The sequence below is a fragment of the Arctopsyche grandis genome, chromosome 10 (genome assembly GCF_051622035.1).
Source record: "Arctopsyche grandis isolate Sample6627 chromosome 10, ASM5162203v2, whole genome shotgun sequence".
NCBI lineage: Eukaryota > Metazoa > Arthropoda > Insecta > Trichoptera > Hydropsychidae > Arctopsyche > Arctopsyche grandis.
Window position 1 is genome coordinate 2,545,186 of NC_135364.1, and position 18,851 is coordinate 2,564,036.

The following is an 18,851-nucleotide window of genomic DNA, read 5'->3' on the forward strand; positions in this document are numbered from 1 at the left end:
CCAGGAAGGCCTTACAAATAACCCCAATGCGCCTTCCTGACCATTTACAAACATTGCAGCATTTTTTTTTATTATACAAGTCGCTGAATTACGAGACACTGAAAAGCTCGCAAATTAACGAGACATCTATGAATTGTACATAAATTTTATTGTACATAAATCAATCTCAAATAGTGGTGACATAGTAGGTAGGAAGGATATTTTTGCCAATTTTACCGGGAACCGTTTCAACAATGAAATCAGAGAAAATTGGCAAACTCTGGTAAGAAACGATCGATCTGGAGTCACAAATATCCAGGTCTAACCAGCAGCACTACAGATATACTCAGAAAAAATATTTTTAATCGAGGTCAGCTCATGGGATCGAGCCCAGCACCTCTCGACGAAATATTTTCAAAGGGTCTGTGACTTGTGATTGTTTAGTATTTTGAAGACTGAGCATCGCTCGATAAAGTGAAGTAAAGGTTTGTCTTTAATATTTGAGCGGGGTTCAATCTAGCGATTCAACAATTAGTTTTACCTAAAGTCAAGACCTAAGAAAAGGGTAGACTCATTAAATTTCATCAAAATCTTTGGACTTGTTAAAAAAAAGGACCAATTAATAAGATTTGGTCGTTTAATAATATCTGAAAATGCATACCTGGAATAACGAGCAATGCTCTGTATAAACCTTTTTATAAAACTAATATTTTATTTTCATTTTTTTTATTTACTTAATAAATATACATAATTTTCATTTTATTTATTACTAGTTGTTTTACCCGGCTTCGCTCAGTATTTGTAATATAAACAGCTTAAACATGGCTAATCTAATAGTAAATATTCATTTATTATTTTATTAAATTTATTTGAATCTACTAATTGAATTGCCATCATATAAACTTTGTTTTTTTACGAAGTTCCCAACCAAAGATACTTACATATATACATACTTACATACAAAGTCTCTTTCGAAATTATATATTAGATATGAATTGATTCAAATTCACAACAATGGATTTAATTTAAAATATTGGTATAGAGCGTAACAATTTGTTTTCTATAATCTTATATATAATTTCGAAAGAGACTTTGCACATATGTAACCTTGGTTGATTGGTTCGTAGACAACACATTCAATTTATTTTTTCTTCGATTCATAGGCGCCGATTCAATTTTTTTCGATTCCAAGGATTCGAAAAAATTCGAAAGCAACCGCTAGAGGAAAAAAAGTATTGTCCGGCTGTATTTCTTGATGTCTCACAGGCCTTCGACAGGGTATGGCACGAAGGACTTATCCACAAAATCAGCAAGTCATTACCTGGAAATTATGTCAAATTACTGGAATCATACTTATCCGGACGCAAATTCAGAGTTGCTCATGAGGAGGCATTCTCTAACTTTTTCACAGCCTCTGCAGGAGTACCACAGGGAAGCGTAATAGGGCCTATACTGTACCTGATATACACTGCTGACATCCCGACAAGCGAAGAGACATTCATTGGAACATTTGCAGATGACACAGTCATTATGTCATCGAGCGAGTCACAGGAGGAAGCATTTGAACGCCTGCAGCGTGCACTGGACAAGATCAGCAAATGGACCAAGGACTGGAAAATGAAACTCAACGAGCTAAAATAAATGCAGGTCACATTTGCACTGCGACGAAATAGTGTCAGCACTCAGACTTTCATAAACGGAATCTAAGTTCCACAAGCTTTGTCAGCTAAATATTTAGGACTGCATCTTGACTCAAGGCTTACGTGGAGGCATCACATTAAAAAAAAAAATAGAACAGATTCGAATTAAACAAAGAGAAATGCATTGGCTAATAGGAAGACACTCCAAATTAGACCTACAATGCAAAAAACTGATATACCAGGCAATCGTGAAGCCAATATGGACATATGGCATACAACTGTGGGGATGCAGTAAGCCATCGAATATCGAAAAAATGCAAAGATGTCAAAACCAGTTTTTGAGGATTATCACCGATGCATATCGCTTCGTCACAAATGAAGAGATCCACAAGGACCTTAAAATCAAAAAAGTAAAAGAAGTCATCCGAGAATGCGCCGGGAGGCACGAGCTGAGACTGCACCGTCACCCTAACATAGAAGCGTTGCAGCTATTAGACACAACTCACCAGCAGAGGCGTTTAAAGCGAAAAAAGCCTCACGAATTGGTGTTCTGAATGTGAGAGATTCAGAAGCCCAATTCACAATTTTGGGGACGGAGTGATGATTCCGTAGTGCCCGTACATGATCTGAAGAGCAACGATATCGCTGGTGATGATTTATCGGAAATCGATAAGATGGCACCAAAAAAAAAAAAAAAAAAGGATTCGAAGGCGCTGGGGGCGCAGGCGCCGAATTCTGGTATACATATAATTTCGAAAGAAACTTAGTATATATAATGTAGGATATTAATATAAAATGATTATAATTATGTATAATGATGTGGCTCATGCCGAACAGTTGGTATTATACACATATGTATTAATGTTAAGGTTGGTACTCCCGAACCTTGTCCGGGGGTAAGTAGTCGCGCTGTGACGTTGACCGGGTGCGTATGCGCATCGAGTATTGTTCTCAAATAAACGTATAAGATTGAATTGAGATCGCTTTTACTTGTCTCTCTCTCCTGCAATCCTCCCTACTACCCAGCGGACTTCCTATAATAATATGTTTTTTTGTTCGTGGCATTCAATTTAAAAAAAAAAAAACAAATGAGTATTCAAATAAATTTAACAAATTGTTTACTATTAGATTAGTCATGTTTAAGCGGTTTATATTACAAATACCGAGCGAAGCCGGGTAAAACCACTAGTAATAAATAAAGTCAAAATAATTTTAAATGTTTTTGTAAATAAAATCCCCATTCAATATTTGCAGCGAGAGTTTGTGCGTCAATTCAATTTCAGGCAGGTCTCCCTATTTGCCGTTGTTGAAAAAAAAGAAAAAAAAAACCGAGACCCCAAATTTTACGGCATTACATACATCCTTGAATTTTCATCAGGGTTCAACATCTTTCACCTCTGCACAGTGGCGAGACAATACATCCTTTCAACCTCGAAATGTAGATTTTCAAAGAAGGCTTCTTTTATATATATATATTTTTTTTTCACCACTGTTTTCTATACGTGTTTCATACCAGGCCAGGAAGGGGTGAAGGGAGGACTTTCAGGAGACCTCAGGGGGCGGATAATTTCCAAGTTCCCTTTTTTGAGGGTTTCGTGTTGATTCAGCCGAAACAGGCCGACCGAAAGTGTCTTATTCCTAGGAGTATACACGCACGGCCCTGTTCGCGTTTACGATCGCGAATATCGATGTTTCGTCGCGGTTCCCCGTCGAGAAAAAAGGGATAGTGGTGCTTAAGAGCTGATGGGAATCGACCCTTTTTTCCCGGGGAAAATCCCGAAATAATGACCGGGAACAAATAGATTTTCGCCGCGCCGAACGGCGACATGGGAACAACTAAAAATCCTTTATTTTTTCAATACGCTCCACTGCTACTTTATTGCGGATTATAAACAATAAATCGACCAACATATTGCCCACCGTGCACAGTGGTCTTTTTTTATCTCGCGTCGAGACATAAAGTAAGACGATATACTTTTTCCACACAACATTAAGAGGTCAATGAAAATAGATTACGATTAATCCGAATTTGATTTAATATCGCTGTCATGTGTTTATTTTATTTTTTACTAGCTGAACCCGGCATGCGTTGCAATGCCAGAATAAGGCATGCAATTTACGTTCCCGTTATATAACGTATACAATACTAATATATCGTTTGATTTACTGAAAATTTCGTTCAAATGGCCAAATTGAGTTCTTTTCAATCGAGGTCAGCTCACGGGATCAAACCCAGCGGCTACTCGGTGCTTAGTACCAACGCAACCACTAAGCTAGCTGCTGCTGGTTATATTATACTATACATATACCGGCAGCGTGGACTAGTGGTTAGCATATTATGCTTTCGAGCAGAGCGGTCACGGTTCAATTCCCACTAGTAGCTGCTGGCCACACCTTGGTTTATGACTCTAAGTCGATCTTTTCCTATCAGAGTTTGCTATTTTTTGCTAATTCCCGAGTAGTCACGGGATCAAACCCAGCGACTACTCGGTGCTTAGTACCAACGCAACCACTAAGTTAGCTGCTGCTGGTTATATTGTTACGTACGCCGCGGATTAAGCGAATAGAATCCCAGAGACTGTGTGACCGTTCGAGGGCTATCTGTAACGGATATATGTTAACGGATTAACTAAGTGCATACCGTGCGACTGGTATAAGTGGTTTCAAGGATTAGCGACAGGCTAAGTGGAGATAAGCTAAAAAATTATTGCACTTCTCATACCGTGGGAATACATATCCGAATACGTGACTATACAGTAGGTAAACAGATTAGACGTCCTGAGAGATCTACCCCTTATAAGGCGGTACGTAGGCGATATCATGTCATTCTGGACTGAGCACTGACAGTGCGTGTATCTCCTTAATCATCAATAAATGCTGTGAGACGACTGTTGGCCTTTTACTTGGATCCTCCACCCACCCCTACGCAACAATATTATATTATACATATACCGGCAGCGTGGACTAGTGGATAGTATATTATGCTTTCGAGCAGAGCGGTCACGGTTTGATTCCCACTAGTAGCTGCTGGCCACACCTTGGTTTATGACTCTAAGTCGATCTTTTCCTATGAGAGTTTGCTATATTTTGCAAATTCCCGAGTAGTCATGGGATCAAACCCAGCGGATACTCGGTGCTTAGTACCAACGCAACCACTAAGCTAGCTGCTGCTGGTTATATTATATTATACATATACCGGCAGCGTGGACTAGTGGTTAGCATATTATGCTTTCGAGCAGAGTGGTCTCGGTTTGATTCCCACTAGTAGCTACTGGCCACACCTTGGTTTGTGACTCTAAGTCGATATTTTCCTCTCAGAGTTGGCTAATTTTTCTGATTTTCATTAAAACGGTACTTGTAAAGTTGGTATCTCCTTTGCTAACTCTCCAGCGTCTTGAGGTTCACCAATTTGTATAATAGAATGCTGTAGAAATTTCTCCATAGATGTAGAATCAGATTGTATAGATAGCCCGTATAAATATCGCTAACTTTAGATTACACCGGACTAGTGGTCGAAAAACAGCGGTATGCGAAAGTAACGACCAAGGGGTGTTAAGGGTTTACCTGTCGGGCTCTGGGTTTGAACGGTGAAAACTTTGTGTGTTTAAATGCGTTAAATTGTAACACATCCACCCCAAGGGTGGTATTAATACAGCCTTATACATCTTACTATATATGTATAATGCATACCTATAATAAACTTCGAATTTACGACTTGAAATATTTGAGAGGGTCTCCTCGGCTCTTTATTATTCTACGTAAAATACAACCTTGTCGTTTTATGGCCAAATTTTAATACGACGCTGTGCTATGGCTATTTATGATTATTATTTTTTTTTTTTTGGTGCTTACGTTGTTCTTGTGAGAGATCAAATTTTGATGATTTTTAATAATTAAAGTCTTTTATTAATATGAGTTTCTTTGACAATGGTCTTTTTTCGAAAGAAGGAAACTGGAGATTTCCGGGAAATCAAAGCAATAACGACTCAAAGTTTCCATTTTATATTGATAATCTTTTTCAGAGAAATCATACAGTTACATTATGCAGCTGAAAAAGTGAAGTAGTACTTAAAATTACAATTAATTTTATTTTGTTTGATTAATAATGGCAATATATGTAATTTTTCTATGGTTCAAATTTATATATTTATTTATACTGTTTTAGCGAAAGGTATTTCGAAAATTTTTAAGCAATTTTCATTAAAAAATATAATTGCAGTGCATTTTTATATAATAAGCGCAAAAATAAGTCTAAAATTAAAATTTTTCTCAGGATAAGAGCAGCCTCCCTACGTCGTCGTGTATTTTATCGTCAAATTGTTGGCTTGCTGCAGCTTCTACTCATTTACGCTTTTTTGATCTGGTCAGTGGATGGAGCTACTCTCCAACGACCGTTATACATTGACTAAATATTATTATTAATATAATTATAAGTACATTTATTATAATCATTATATTATATTAAGTTTATTTTATCATTTTCTCTATTATAGGGATTATATGCAGAGTATTTCGGACGTACATCTGCATATGCAAAATATTTATTTAATAATAAGAATAAAACTATAAATGCAAATAAATTATTAAAAAATATTTCAACAAGCCAGCAGCATAGTTTGGTGGTAGCGTTAATGATAATCACCGAGAGGTTGCTGGATTAGAACCCATGATTTGATTTTGATTGAAAATAATTTATTGCGAGTATTTCTGTAGTGCTGCTGGTCATACTTGGATATTTGTGACTCTTAGTCTATTTTTTCTTATAAAAGCTTGCCAATTTATCTGATTTCATTGTTGAAACGATTTTTCATCAGATTGCCGATAACCATCATACACGCAATGTCACCACTATTTGAATATGATTTCAAAATTCGTAAGATGTCAATCGTTTCCTATCAGAGCTTGCAAATTTATTTGATTTCATTGCTGAAAGGGTTTCTCATCAAATTGGCAAAACCATCCTACCATTGAAAATGATTTCAAAATCAATAATCTATAAATTTAATACAAACATACATATTTAAAGTTTAATACCATAGATGTTGCTCAGGGGTGACTTGAAAATGTTATCATGAGAAATGTAAAAATGTCAAAATTGAGGCCCATTGGCTATGAAACGTTTCCCAAGTATTAAAAAAAAAAATACAACTATAAATATTGTAATGTCTAACCGACCAACCAATCAAAAACGTCTTTGACCAATCCAGCCAATCAGAAACGACTTTGACGACAGCCAATCAGAAACGACTTCGACGACAGCCAATCAGAAACGAACTACAGACGCCGTTTCGGTTTTATTATTTGGACTTACGTTACAGCGAAGACTTTTGAATCAAAACTTAAATGCGTAAGCCCTTCACAAGGATCAGTTAAAATATTACAAGTGCCTTTAATATACATACGTATAATATATATGTATTATAATATAATACCACGTCGAGTTTAATTAATTCCTCGAAGCAGGTAGCAGCATTCAAAATGATTTCGTTTTCGCTTTGATGTATTTATTATCATTATTAAAGCGAGAGCGTCGAATAATACGCAATATATGGATTTGGAGCGTTTGCTTTCAAAACACGCAAAATTGTCGAGATTTGCGCCCTCGAATTATGAATAAATTAATGAGGGGGGGCGGAGCCGGGTACACGTTTCAAATTGTTGAAACTTTCGCACGGTCTTCGGGGGGTGGTGGTTTGGAAAGAGTGAGGCACTTGCTCTTTCTCTCTGAATACCCACCTGTATAACTTTCGGAGAAGTTTCTTTGGGATTTTGGCGTGTTTTGTTCGCAGGGTGCGAAAGGGTTGACGGTAACGCGTCAATATTTGACGTGGATTACAACGAATATTGGGGCTTTCGAAGCTCTATATTAGGAGGTTGGTATTTGCGCTATTTTCGTTATTGATTCCCTTTATGCGATTGGATTTGGAATTGAATGGTGGTACTTTTTATCCGTTTTTATCTCCCCGAAGAAAAGGGGTTGAAATTGTATCAAGTATACGGCTATATATTTGATTTACGAAGCCTTAATTCAATTTTCACCAATACTTAGGTTGATACAGTTCAATCTATCAATAAAGATTGGCTTAACCATATGCTATTCTCATTCATTGTCCTTGCCACGTGTTCCATATTTTTTATATGTTTATTTATTTTATACAGGTATGCAACCATTTTTTATTTACTAGCTTCTTATTAGCTCGCTTTTGATTTTTTCGTCTGGCGAAATTTGGGTTCTTATCCGTGATGAATTTTTAAATATTAACAAATTATGAATTGCTATAAACTAAAATTTTGTGAGAAATAATACAGAATTGCCAATTTGATGGAATCTTTTCTAATTAAATCAGATAAATTGGCTATCTCTGAAAGGAAAGGATCGTCTTTGTATTCAAATATCCAATGTCTGGCTATCAACAAAGCCAAGGATAGAACCCGTGATCACACAATCGATAGAATTTAACGCTAATTTAAGTATTAAACCTTTTTGGTGCTTTTATTTGTAAATAAAAATATTTAAATCTTTTATTGTACATAAATAAAAAATATTGTTTTTAAATATAAATTGCAAACGAACTTTTTTTATGAATTCAATTAAGAATATAAAAAAATGCGAATTTTGAAAAAATTACATACATTTTATTGGAATATATATTTTACATCACATTCATATTCCGTGTTAGCCTGTGAGATACATATTTGAAGGTCCGTGGTCGTCATAATCTTTTCTAGCACTGCAATTAGTGATTTTGCCAAACTTTAACTTATGTACAAATAAATTTAGTACATTTAACCATCCAAATGAAAAATAATTCGTTCAAAAAATCATCTCATATTTTTGACGACTTTTAGGCGCCTTGTCCTTTGCAGCGCCTGTGTGTCGCACGCTTGCACACGCTACGGGTAGGCCTAGTATATCATACAATTTTTATCGAAACAGTTCTGCACGAAATTTTGAAGCTTTTGTACAGGTCTAGCGATTATTATAGAAGTTAAGGGTTGATATGTTCTATTTTTGATAGTTAGAAGTTGCGAGTCGTTAAAAGAACATGTTTGCGTAGGTACCTAAGTACAGAATGTGCTTGGAAAGGCAATATCCGAGTGTTCTTAGAGAGGACGTCTCTTATATCGCAACCTTTCTTCACATAAGGGTCATTTCAAATGTTCAACATTATCCTATACCAGGGTTTCATAAACTTTTTATGCAATGGAACACTTCGAAAACCCGGAAATTTTAACGGAACACTTCCTACTAGTAAAAATTAAAAAAATGTTACTATATGTAACACATTATTTTAAATATAAAACTATATAATGTAAACATTAAAATGTTAATAAATAAAGCACTTAATGACTTTGATGATTTTGAGTCCATGAATTGCATATCTTCTTAATATCATGCACACTATTGTTAAGTTGCATTCTAATATCTTGTGTGGCGTCGAGCCTGTTCCTGCACTTTGACTTCGTTACAGCATAATAAGAAAATCCCGCTTCGCATAAATAGGTTGTAGAAAATGGAAGTGAAACAATAATAGGATGTTTTGAAAATTGGGGTACTCTTCTGACGAACTCACACACAAATCATTTAATGGCTGATTTTTGTATTTTTGTTTCAAATGAGTCACTAATTAAAAAAATTAGATTTTCATAGTCACTTGCGCTTAAGCCTACTGGTTTAGCTGTCACGGAAAATGAATTCCGAACCCAGGAATCGTTCTTACTAGTGTTCGGAAAATATTGCAAACGAGTTGTCTTCAAGTTATGTAGGTGTTATAAAAATGCTTTGGAAACTTCTTCATCTACTTTAAAATTTAATTTAAACATCAGTGGAGATTGATCATCTCTTGCCTTTCAATATGAAGTAGAGGAATAAAACCTTTCCAAATTTTCGCGGAACACCTATTCAGGTTCAGCGGAACACTGGTGTTCCGCGGAACATAGTTTGGGAAACCCTGACCTATACATATAATAAAACACAATACTAGTAAAATAATACACGTGGAACGTAATATCGTTCATGTGACTTGAATCACACTACGGTTTTGTTAACAGGCAATCATCAGAATCATCCTAAATGTGTTCATTGAAATTTATATATGTACATACACACATTTTCAATAAAAAAAAAAATCAGTAAAATTGTGAGGTTAAAACTCTTGTTCGTGTTTTACTGTATATATTTTTTTATATACGCCATATCTTTCGAAACATTCGGCCGTTACTTCGGAACGATTCTACCAGCTTACATGCATATATGTATGTATGCAGATAGTATTAAAATGAAAGTGTGATATATTCGCATCAGCAGAACCGATAATTCGTTTTTTTTATTTTACGACGACGGACAAAACATGGCGGGAAAAAAGTCATCAAGAAAACGCTTACTCGCGTTCCATACAATTGTGCAAAACATGTAATATAATATGAAAATGCGCACACTTCCGGGAGGGCGGAAAAATAAAATTATATTTTCGTCCAAATTGTTTCTCTTCCGCATTTTTATAATACATACCCGCGTATATATGTATGTACAAGTGTATCATTCTTTTGCGTAACATTCTACAAATATCCAAAATCGTTCAATACCGACGCGACGCGAAACGGGGACTGACCCTTTTCCCCTTTCGGCTTAAATTGATCCTCTGTTTTTTATTCGAGTCGTCCATTTTTAAGATGCCACGCAAAGATAAGTATTTTTATTTAAGATTATCGACCTTTTGAAATTATTTCCCATCTTAAATGTACGATAAAATATAAAAAAAATCCGGGGCGGGGGTGGCTACGCGTAAAAATTACTACCACATCTGGTTGGGAATTTTTCACAATTTTCCCCCAGCCTTAAAAATTACCAATTGAGATGTAATATTTAAGAGAAAATCTTTTCTTCTATAAGGGAGAATTTTATTAAAATATAAATTGCAATAATACGCGTCACTTCCGCTTGTTAGAATACCACGGATTTCTTACTAATTACACTGAGCAATAAAAAATCACTTTTTTTCTTAAAGAATCAATCATTACTAAATTTGAGCTACTTAATTCGAATATAAAAATGATTTTTGTTGGATTTTTTTTAATTTATGAGATTTAAAAAAAAAATGAAATTTTTACAGATTTTTGGCTTTTGCTGTCTTTAACTTAAAATCTAATATTGCTTTGCCAAAAGTGAGTATTGAATTCAATAGTTGGATGTTTTTCTATTGTAATTTTTTATTGCTTTTAAAAGAGTTATCTTGAATTTATTGGAGCAGTTCTATATTTTACTACATTTGCAAGGGTTGGTATTCAATCTCAATATATATTTTTATTTTATCTGAACGTACTAATCCGAGTGGTAAATGATTTTTTAATTAAAATATGAAATATTCAAGGAATCGGTCATCGGTCGTAAGTTTCGTAAGTTTCAAACGTGAGCGAGTGAGATGGATTGATGTGCTCTCCATTCTTTATCTTGCTTTTGATATACGCATATGGTCTATTCTTTAACTCAATTAAAAAGCATTACCGCTTAGATTAGTGCGTTAAAATAATAAAAAAAATATATTGGAATATAAAACTGATCCCTATAGACGTGGTTAAGTGACAAAGTAACGAAATAAGCCCATAATATTACGGAAAAAATGTGTAAGAAAAAAGTATATTTAAAATTTGCTAAATTATTTATTTATTCTCTATTAATTATACATAATTCGAGCGGTAAATGAATTTAAATTGAGTTAAGAAATGCTGTTGTTTTTCATCATATGCATGACGAGAGAGTGAGATGAAGAATATAGAGCGCATCACTCCATCTTACTCACTACGAGGGATGAGCGATCTTTCATATTGTAATTTAAAATCATTTACCACTCGAATAAGTCCATTCAGATAAAAAAAAAAATATTGATATTGAAAACCAGCTCTTTTAAACGCAGTGAAATGTAGAAATGTTCCAATAAATTCAAAATAGCTCGAGAAAAAGGCGTGTAAAAATATATATAAATTTTTGACTTTTAAAATTCGCAAGATAAAAAATTATACATATTTTTAGCAATAACGAATCACAATCAATAGAAAAAACATCTGACTATGGATTTAAATGTTCACTTTTGAGCATAGATATACTAGATATTGAGATAAACACTGCAAAAGCCAAAAATATGTAGAAATTGCGCATATTTTAAAACGCTTATATCTCATAAACGAGAAGAAGCCAACAAAAATCAGAATTTAGTGGATCAAACTTAGTATAGATTGATTATTCTCCACTCCGGTAATGTTTTGTTGCTCGGTGTTATTGATAATAGCATAAATTTTTTGGGTTTGGTGCATCCGCTCTAAAATCGCCAGATTAACAGAACGACAGCTTTAAACGTAATTCTCGTTTTCTCGAATGATAGATTGCACATCAGATGACGAGTAACCTTTCGATGTGCACAGATGCAATTATTAAAATTGATTTGGATCTTTCTGGCGAGTTTAATAAGGCAAGATTCGGAACTTATCGAATCTTGCCTTATAAAACTCGCCTGAAAGATCCAACTCAATTTTAATAATTACCATTTTAATAATTGCATCTGTGCGCATTGAAAGGTTACCCGTCATCTGATGTGCAATCTATCATTCGAGAAGATGAGAATTGTATTTAAAACAGCCGTCCGTTAATCTGTCGTTCAATTTGTCTGGCAATTTTAGAGCGGATGCACCGCATCCAAATTTTTTACATAATAGGTTTTTAAATAACATAGATATTATATATGTATATAATACATATGTATGTCTATGAATATTCTATGGAGTAGATTTAGTGTGAAAATACAGCGAAGTCATCCAACAGCGATATATTCAAGAGAGAGGCCCAACAGAACTAAGGGACACATTATTGGAAAGTTTTCACGCTTTTCCGGTCAGGCTTTTGTCAGCCAATAACGGCGCTCGTCACTTTGTAACTGTCTGAAGATATATATTACAGTCGAAACTCGTTTCAACGCTCGTCAGAGGGTGACAAATGGTGACGAATTTCTCACCTGAAGTCTTCGGAGGTCATTCCGGATATAGTCGGCTGATTCTGATTCTGATTCCACATGAGGGCTTCGGTCGTGAGATGACCCTCAGCTGCAGTCCTCATCTGTGCAGCGGTGCATTCGATCCCCTCCTTCTCCAGATTGACCTCGAACCAATTGTCCTCGTACCAACCTGTAAAATCAATCGGATATGTCAAATGCTGATAAGAATGATATTTATTCATCAATTCTGATCATTTTTTACTTTATCTATGTACGTAGTGACAATAGATGAAGTTTTGTGATCATGCGAAAATTCGAACTCGAGATTTTGACTGATTCGTACTCAGTATCGATCACTGATCACGTTTTCATGATCTAGAAAAAATGTGTGTGTGTGTGTATGTCTGTGTATTTTGGGGATTCTTTGAACACCGTTAGTCCTATCGAACTGAAACTTAGTATTAGTTATTGAAATTCTTATCAACACGAAGTAATTTTTTTTTAAATTTTTAAGTTGACCGGAAATGGTACCTCTCCCCCTTATAGGTGTCCTCTTTTTTTTAAGTTTTTGAATTCAATTATCTCCCAAACCACTAACTGAATCAAACTGAAATTTTTTTACATGTAATAAAAATAATAATTTTATAACTTTATATTTTTTAAATATTTTTATTTGAACCGGTAGTAGTACTTTTACTCTAGAGAATTAAGGTTTTTTATGTTTTTCTCAGAAACCATTTGGTTTATTGAACTGAAATTTCATATCTACAAGTTTAAGTTTAATACCAAGTTACATATAACATTTAATAAGTATCCGTCAACCGAAAGTAGCAGTTTACTCTTGTTCGATTTTTCTTCCACTATTTTTTTCGACCCCTTAAACATGTGTGCTCTTCACGAAAATATTCAAGTATAATTCTCGTATCAAAGTGATGAAAATAAAAAAAAAACTAAATTTAATAAACCGGAAGTGGGATTTTTTCCTCTTAGAAAGGTCAAAAATGTTATGCCCACTATTCTGTCCATAGCTCTGAACGTATCAAGCTGAAAAATGTAAAATAAAAAACTAAAATGTAAGGGATGTATGTATAATTCACCTTAATATCATCCCAAAATCGCATCTGCAAAATAACTTATGTTCAACAAAAGATCATATAACAGAGATTTATTTCTCGTAAGGTCTGTAGTAGTGTCTCTAGCTTAGGCAAATTTGATACCTTACGAGAAACAGGTCAACAGATCTCCCCATCAGTGATCATTTTAGCATTTGGGCTAATAATGTACATAGCTGACTGTTTTTTTTACTATTATAGTTAGTAGAGGGTTCAATCTGGTTATTTAACAACACAAATTTAAATTTCTATTTATGGCCTAAAAAGGGTAATTTCGACCGTTGGTATTTTCAAAAACAAAAAAGCAAAACAAAATAATTGCTCAGTTGATACTACATATGGGATTTGATTTCATGATTTATTTACCAATAAAGAACCAGACGTATGAACTTCCGTAGAGTTGATGTTTGTAAAGATCGCACAATACTCTTCTGGCTGCTACGACGTAGAATAGTCCGACTATGATACGAGCGTCTTGCCTTCGAAGATTTCTCACAGCATCTCCAGGATCGGATAAAAAGGACTGTCTGGTAACGATTTCGATTCCAGCTTCCTTACAGCGTGCTTCTAAATCTTCCACGGTCTGAAAAATGAAAGAAAAACCAATAAAAATGCAATTCGAATGAAAATTTTTGAATGTTTATCTTTCAACGAACGTACAATATAATATGTACATAGTTACACACACACATCACGTACTGGTAGTTATACGAATGAGGCGATTTATTGCCAGGATATGTACCGACCGTCATAAATTTTATTACTATTTGATATTCGATTATGATTTAATATTATATTTATGTGCGATTTGATATATACGTATATATCGTTTATATCTTCGGGGCAAATACGATAATAAAATAGCATTCAATTCGAACGAAACTCATCGACGTGTCAAAATAAACTAAACCCTCTAATACTATATTTGTTGCACATCAAAATCTGACTAGAACCATTTTTAAATGCAAGAGGCTTTTTTATTTGATTTTTAAATGCTTTTTATTATTATTTAGGAGTAACGTTCGATATAATAATGAGATGGGCACCTCTCATTCTTTTAGCGAACTAGAATTTAAATAGAGAGAATTCGTAGGGGAGCTTGCTTGGCCCACTCTTGTTCTCTATATATATAAATGACATACCTATTCTAAAAAATTGTCACATAGCCCTATATGCAGATGATACCGCTTGATTCACAAATAGCAAAAAACCAGAATCTATTCGTAAAAATCTTGAATTTGCAATTAAAACAATGACGGAACACTTCACTAAGTGGAAAATTAAAATTAATCAAACAAAAACAGACGCCATATTCTTTAGTGTTAGAAAGCATAAGCCAAGTTCAGATCTGAAAATCTCCTCTGGAGAAAGTGTGAAATGGCAGTCAGTAATACAATATTTAAGAGTAACGTTCAATAAAAGAATGAGATGGGCACCTCACATTGAGGCAGCGAAAGGCAAGTCGATGCGGGGTATATCCTCAATATACCCAATATTTAATCGCCATAGTTCTTTATCAACTCAATATAAAATAAAATTATATCGCGCGCTCATATTACCATTACTAGCCTATGCTTCACCTGTATGGAATAACGCCTCGAACACTAACATTTTCAAGCTCCAAATAATACAAAATAAATTCCTAAAAAATATTTATAATACACCCATATATACTAACTTGAAAAAACTGCATGCCATAAATAGTATTCCGTTTATTACAGACATTACTAACAAACTAACCAGTAGATTCTATGACAGAATCACTAATAACCATACTAACACACTTGTGAAGAATCTCGGTGATTACAACAAAATGTCTATACCCTTCAGGTATAGCACACAGATTATCTAAATACAATCTGCTTTAGATCGCCGACTTTAGAGAGTCTTTAATTAATATAAGATGTATTATGAGCATTTATAAGAATTGTAAATTGGTTTTTGAGCTCTTTTTCCTATTATGAATGATATAATACTATGATTACTAGCCAAATTAAATTAAATTGTAAAATAGAAAATGATCAGTAGATCAGTAGCTATTAAAATATATATAAGATGTATTGTGAATATAATTTAGTAATAATAAAAAGCATTTAAAAATCTAAAAATCAAAATATAAATCGTACATATATTAGTATTTAGAAGTGTTTCAATCGTATCCTACAAAAAAACGGGGAGATTTACTCAATATTTCTTATACAAACATTACAGTGGAGTATTTTTTGGCAACGTCAGTGAAAGCTTTTTCAGCACCGTCGGAAAAAATCCCTTGTTTAACCCATTTTCTAAAGTTAACGATGCGTCAATAGATTTCGACGTTTTTCCACCACCACTTGAAGCCAATTGTACGTTGTAACTTACATAATAGCGCACGTTCAAAGTTTCGCATTGTAAATTCGCGCGGATTTTTCGCGTGTTGTCAGAACTAGTCGAGTTCTGGCAATTTCGGGGCGAAACAATTTACATGAATAATCGAAAGACATGTGTCGTGCGATGATGAAATTAGACTACAATACATACTAGTATGCTTATGTATACTGTGTATATTATACATTCAAACCGACCTGACCCGTTGAAGAAATAGAACAATCGATTCGGCAAAGCACAAGGTTATATATGTATGTATGTACGTTAATACGTACTGGCTTATGAATTATAATATCCACGTTAAAGTCGACCTTTTGGGGGACAAACCTATACAAATATAGGTCGCATTTCATCGAATTTAATATTGACACACTCTCTCGATAGTTTGAAAAACATTTTTTATTTATTTATATATGCTACACCCAATTCGTGAGTTTGCTCATTTTGGAACGGAAACGTTCCTTTTCACGTGTCGTGTATTTTAGTGTCGCCGATTTCGCCTAGGTTTGGACATTTGCACGCGAAAATAAGCTGCGTTTTGCTTTCGATGTGAAAGCTTGAAGATGTTGGATATATTTGAGAAAATATTCCGCGGCCAACGTGTGATTTTTGCGTTGAATAAAACGACCGGAACACGACGATCACTATTGCACACTTGGTTGAACGTGAATAAATTTCAACGTACGGTTCATCGATTTTGACTGTCGCTTTTATGAACTATGTGCTTTATAGTTATGGGTTGTAAACGCCACGATGGCCGCAATTTAATTTTTATATTCGAAATAGCGGTTTTAAAAATGATACGATATGATTTGTGGCTGAAAAGTAAGTCGCATATCGCCACGACGGGCTTTACGAGGAAAAACAGTCGCAGAACTGAATTTTCTATGATAAAGCTGCAACTTTACTTCATTGCTTTTGTTTTTATCAACTTGATAATTAGATTTTTGAATGGGGAAAACATTTTGGCTCCCGGAGAAGATAATAAAGCCTCAATAACTTAAGCTACCCCGAGGCGATGGCGGAGATGATTGCAAACAGTTGTAAGTATAGCAAAGATGTCCCAAAAGGAAACCATTTTAGATTAAATTTTGGAGGAATAGATTCGTTCATTATTTAAAGATATAGTGTAATTTCAGAAAATAGTAGATAATTCATATTACTAATTTGTTGATATGATAATTATATAAAAATCCACAATTTTTATTTAATCTTCAATCAATCACAAGCCTGAATTTACAAGCTATATTTACATATTTAAAAATTATATAAAATTTAAGCAAAATGATTGAAATCCTTATATTCAATTTCTTTTATAATAATTTTTATTCATTTATTTTGAAATATATGATTTTTATTATTTATTAGTGGAACTGATTTCGTTTGATCGTGAAGTGAAGGTTGGATAATTAATTGTGAAATGGATTTTTTTCGGATAATTTCGTTGTCTACTGTTTGCATAAATTTATTTATTTATTTTTAATTTATATCAGGAAGGCCTAACAGGTAACCTCAATGCACCTTACTGGCCAGAAACATAGTACATTTAATAATGGTATAATACAAATTAAATTTAAATTTACATTTATACCAGAAAGGCCTTACAGGTAAACCCCAATGCGCCTTCCTGGCCAATATAAAAAAAATCCAGCATTTTTATTATACAAGTCTCGTGTATCGTCTATATGTATTATTATTATATTTATTATATGTATTTATTTTTTATTTTTTTTATTTTTTTATTTTTTCATTTAATTTACACCAAGAAGGCCTAACAGGTAAACCCAATGCACCTTCCTGGCCAAAGACAATTATATAAACATATATGTATACCATCCATATATACACAAATTCTTACACGTATACACAAATACAGATACATACATTCATAAATATAAAAATACACATATATACATATACATACATACACACCTACATATATATATATACATACACACATACATATACATATATACATATACATACACACATATATATACATATATACATATACATACATATATACATATACACATACATATATATATATATATATATATATATACATATATATATACATATACATATATATATATATATATATATATACCCACACATACATACATACATATACATACATACACATATACATATACATATACACATACATTACATACATCCATAAACATACAAACATTATACATGCATATACACATAAACACATCAATACACATAAATAAAGATAAATTACTCATATATATATATATATATACATATATATATATATATATATATATATATATAAATAAAAAATAGCATACATATATAAATATAGATAAAACCAACATACATACACATTATGCTAAATAATAACATTACAAAATGAAAACAACATGTGTAAATATGTATGTAGCTAGAAGTCATTTAAAATATGCTGCCTGACAGAACTGTATGATGAAGTAAAAACATCAAGGCTCCCAGAAAGCAGGTTAAATAGTCGAATGGCTCTTGAAAGGGGTGAGTCATCAAGCACATTAGTCCTGGCCCGAATAGGTAGGAATAGAGTTCTGGAGCGAGATTCTCTCAGTTTCTCAGGTACTCTAAGTTTAAGATTACACAGAACTTCAGGAAGATGATATTCACCCCTTAGAATTTTTAGAAAAAGCTTACCAAGATGATTGTTTCTACGTGAAGCTAAGGAGTCAAAGCCCAAGGAGCCCATGACAAACTTACTAGGAAATAAGTAGGGATAGCGCCCAAACTCTCTC

General features: G+C 33.7%; 1 protein-coding gene across 1 annotated transcript in view; it reads right to left on the bottom strand.

Moving 5' to 3' along the window:
- The window catches only part of GABA-B-R1 (gamma-aminobutyric acid type B receptor subunit 1), a 298,837-nt gene that overhangs the window by 12,333 nt on the left and 267,653 nt on the right, over positions 1 to 18,851 (bottom strand). Inside the window, exons 6-7 of the mRNA XM_077439559.1 lie at positions 14,083 to 14,299; positions 12,626 to 12,794 (exon numbers count right to left, since the gene is read on the bottom strand). Coding sequence (XP_077295685.1) covers positions 12,626 to 12,794; positions 14,083 to 14,299 — 386 coding nt within the window. The remainder of the gene's footprint in view (positions 1 to 12,625; positions 12,795 to 14,082; positions 14,300 to 18,851) is intronic.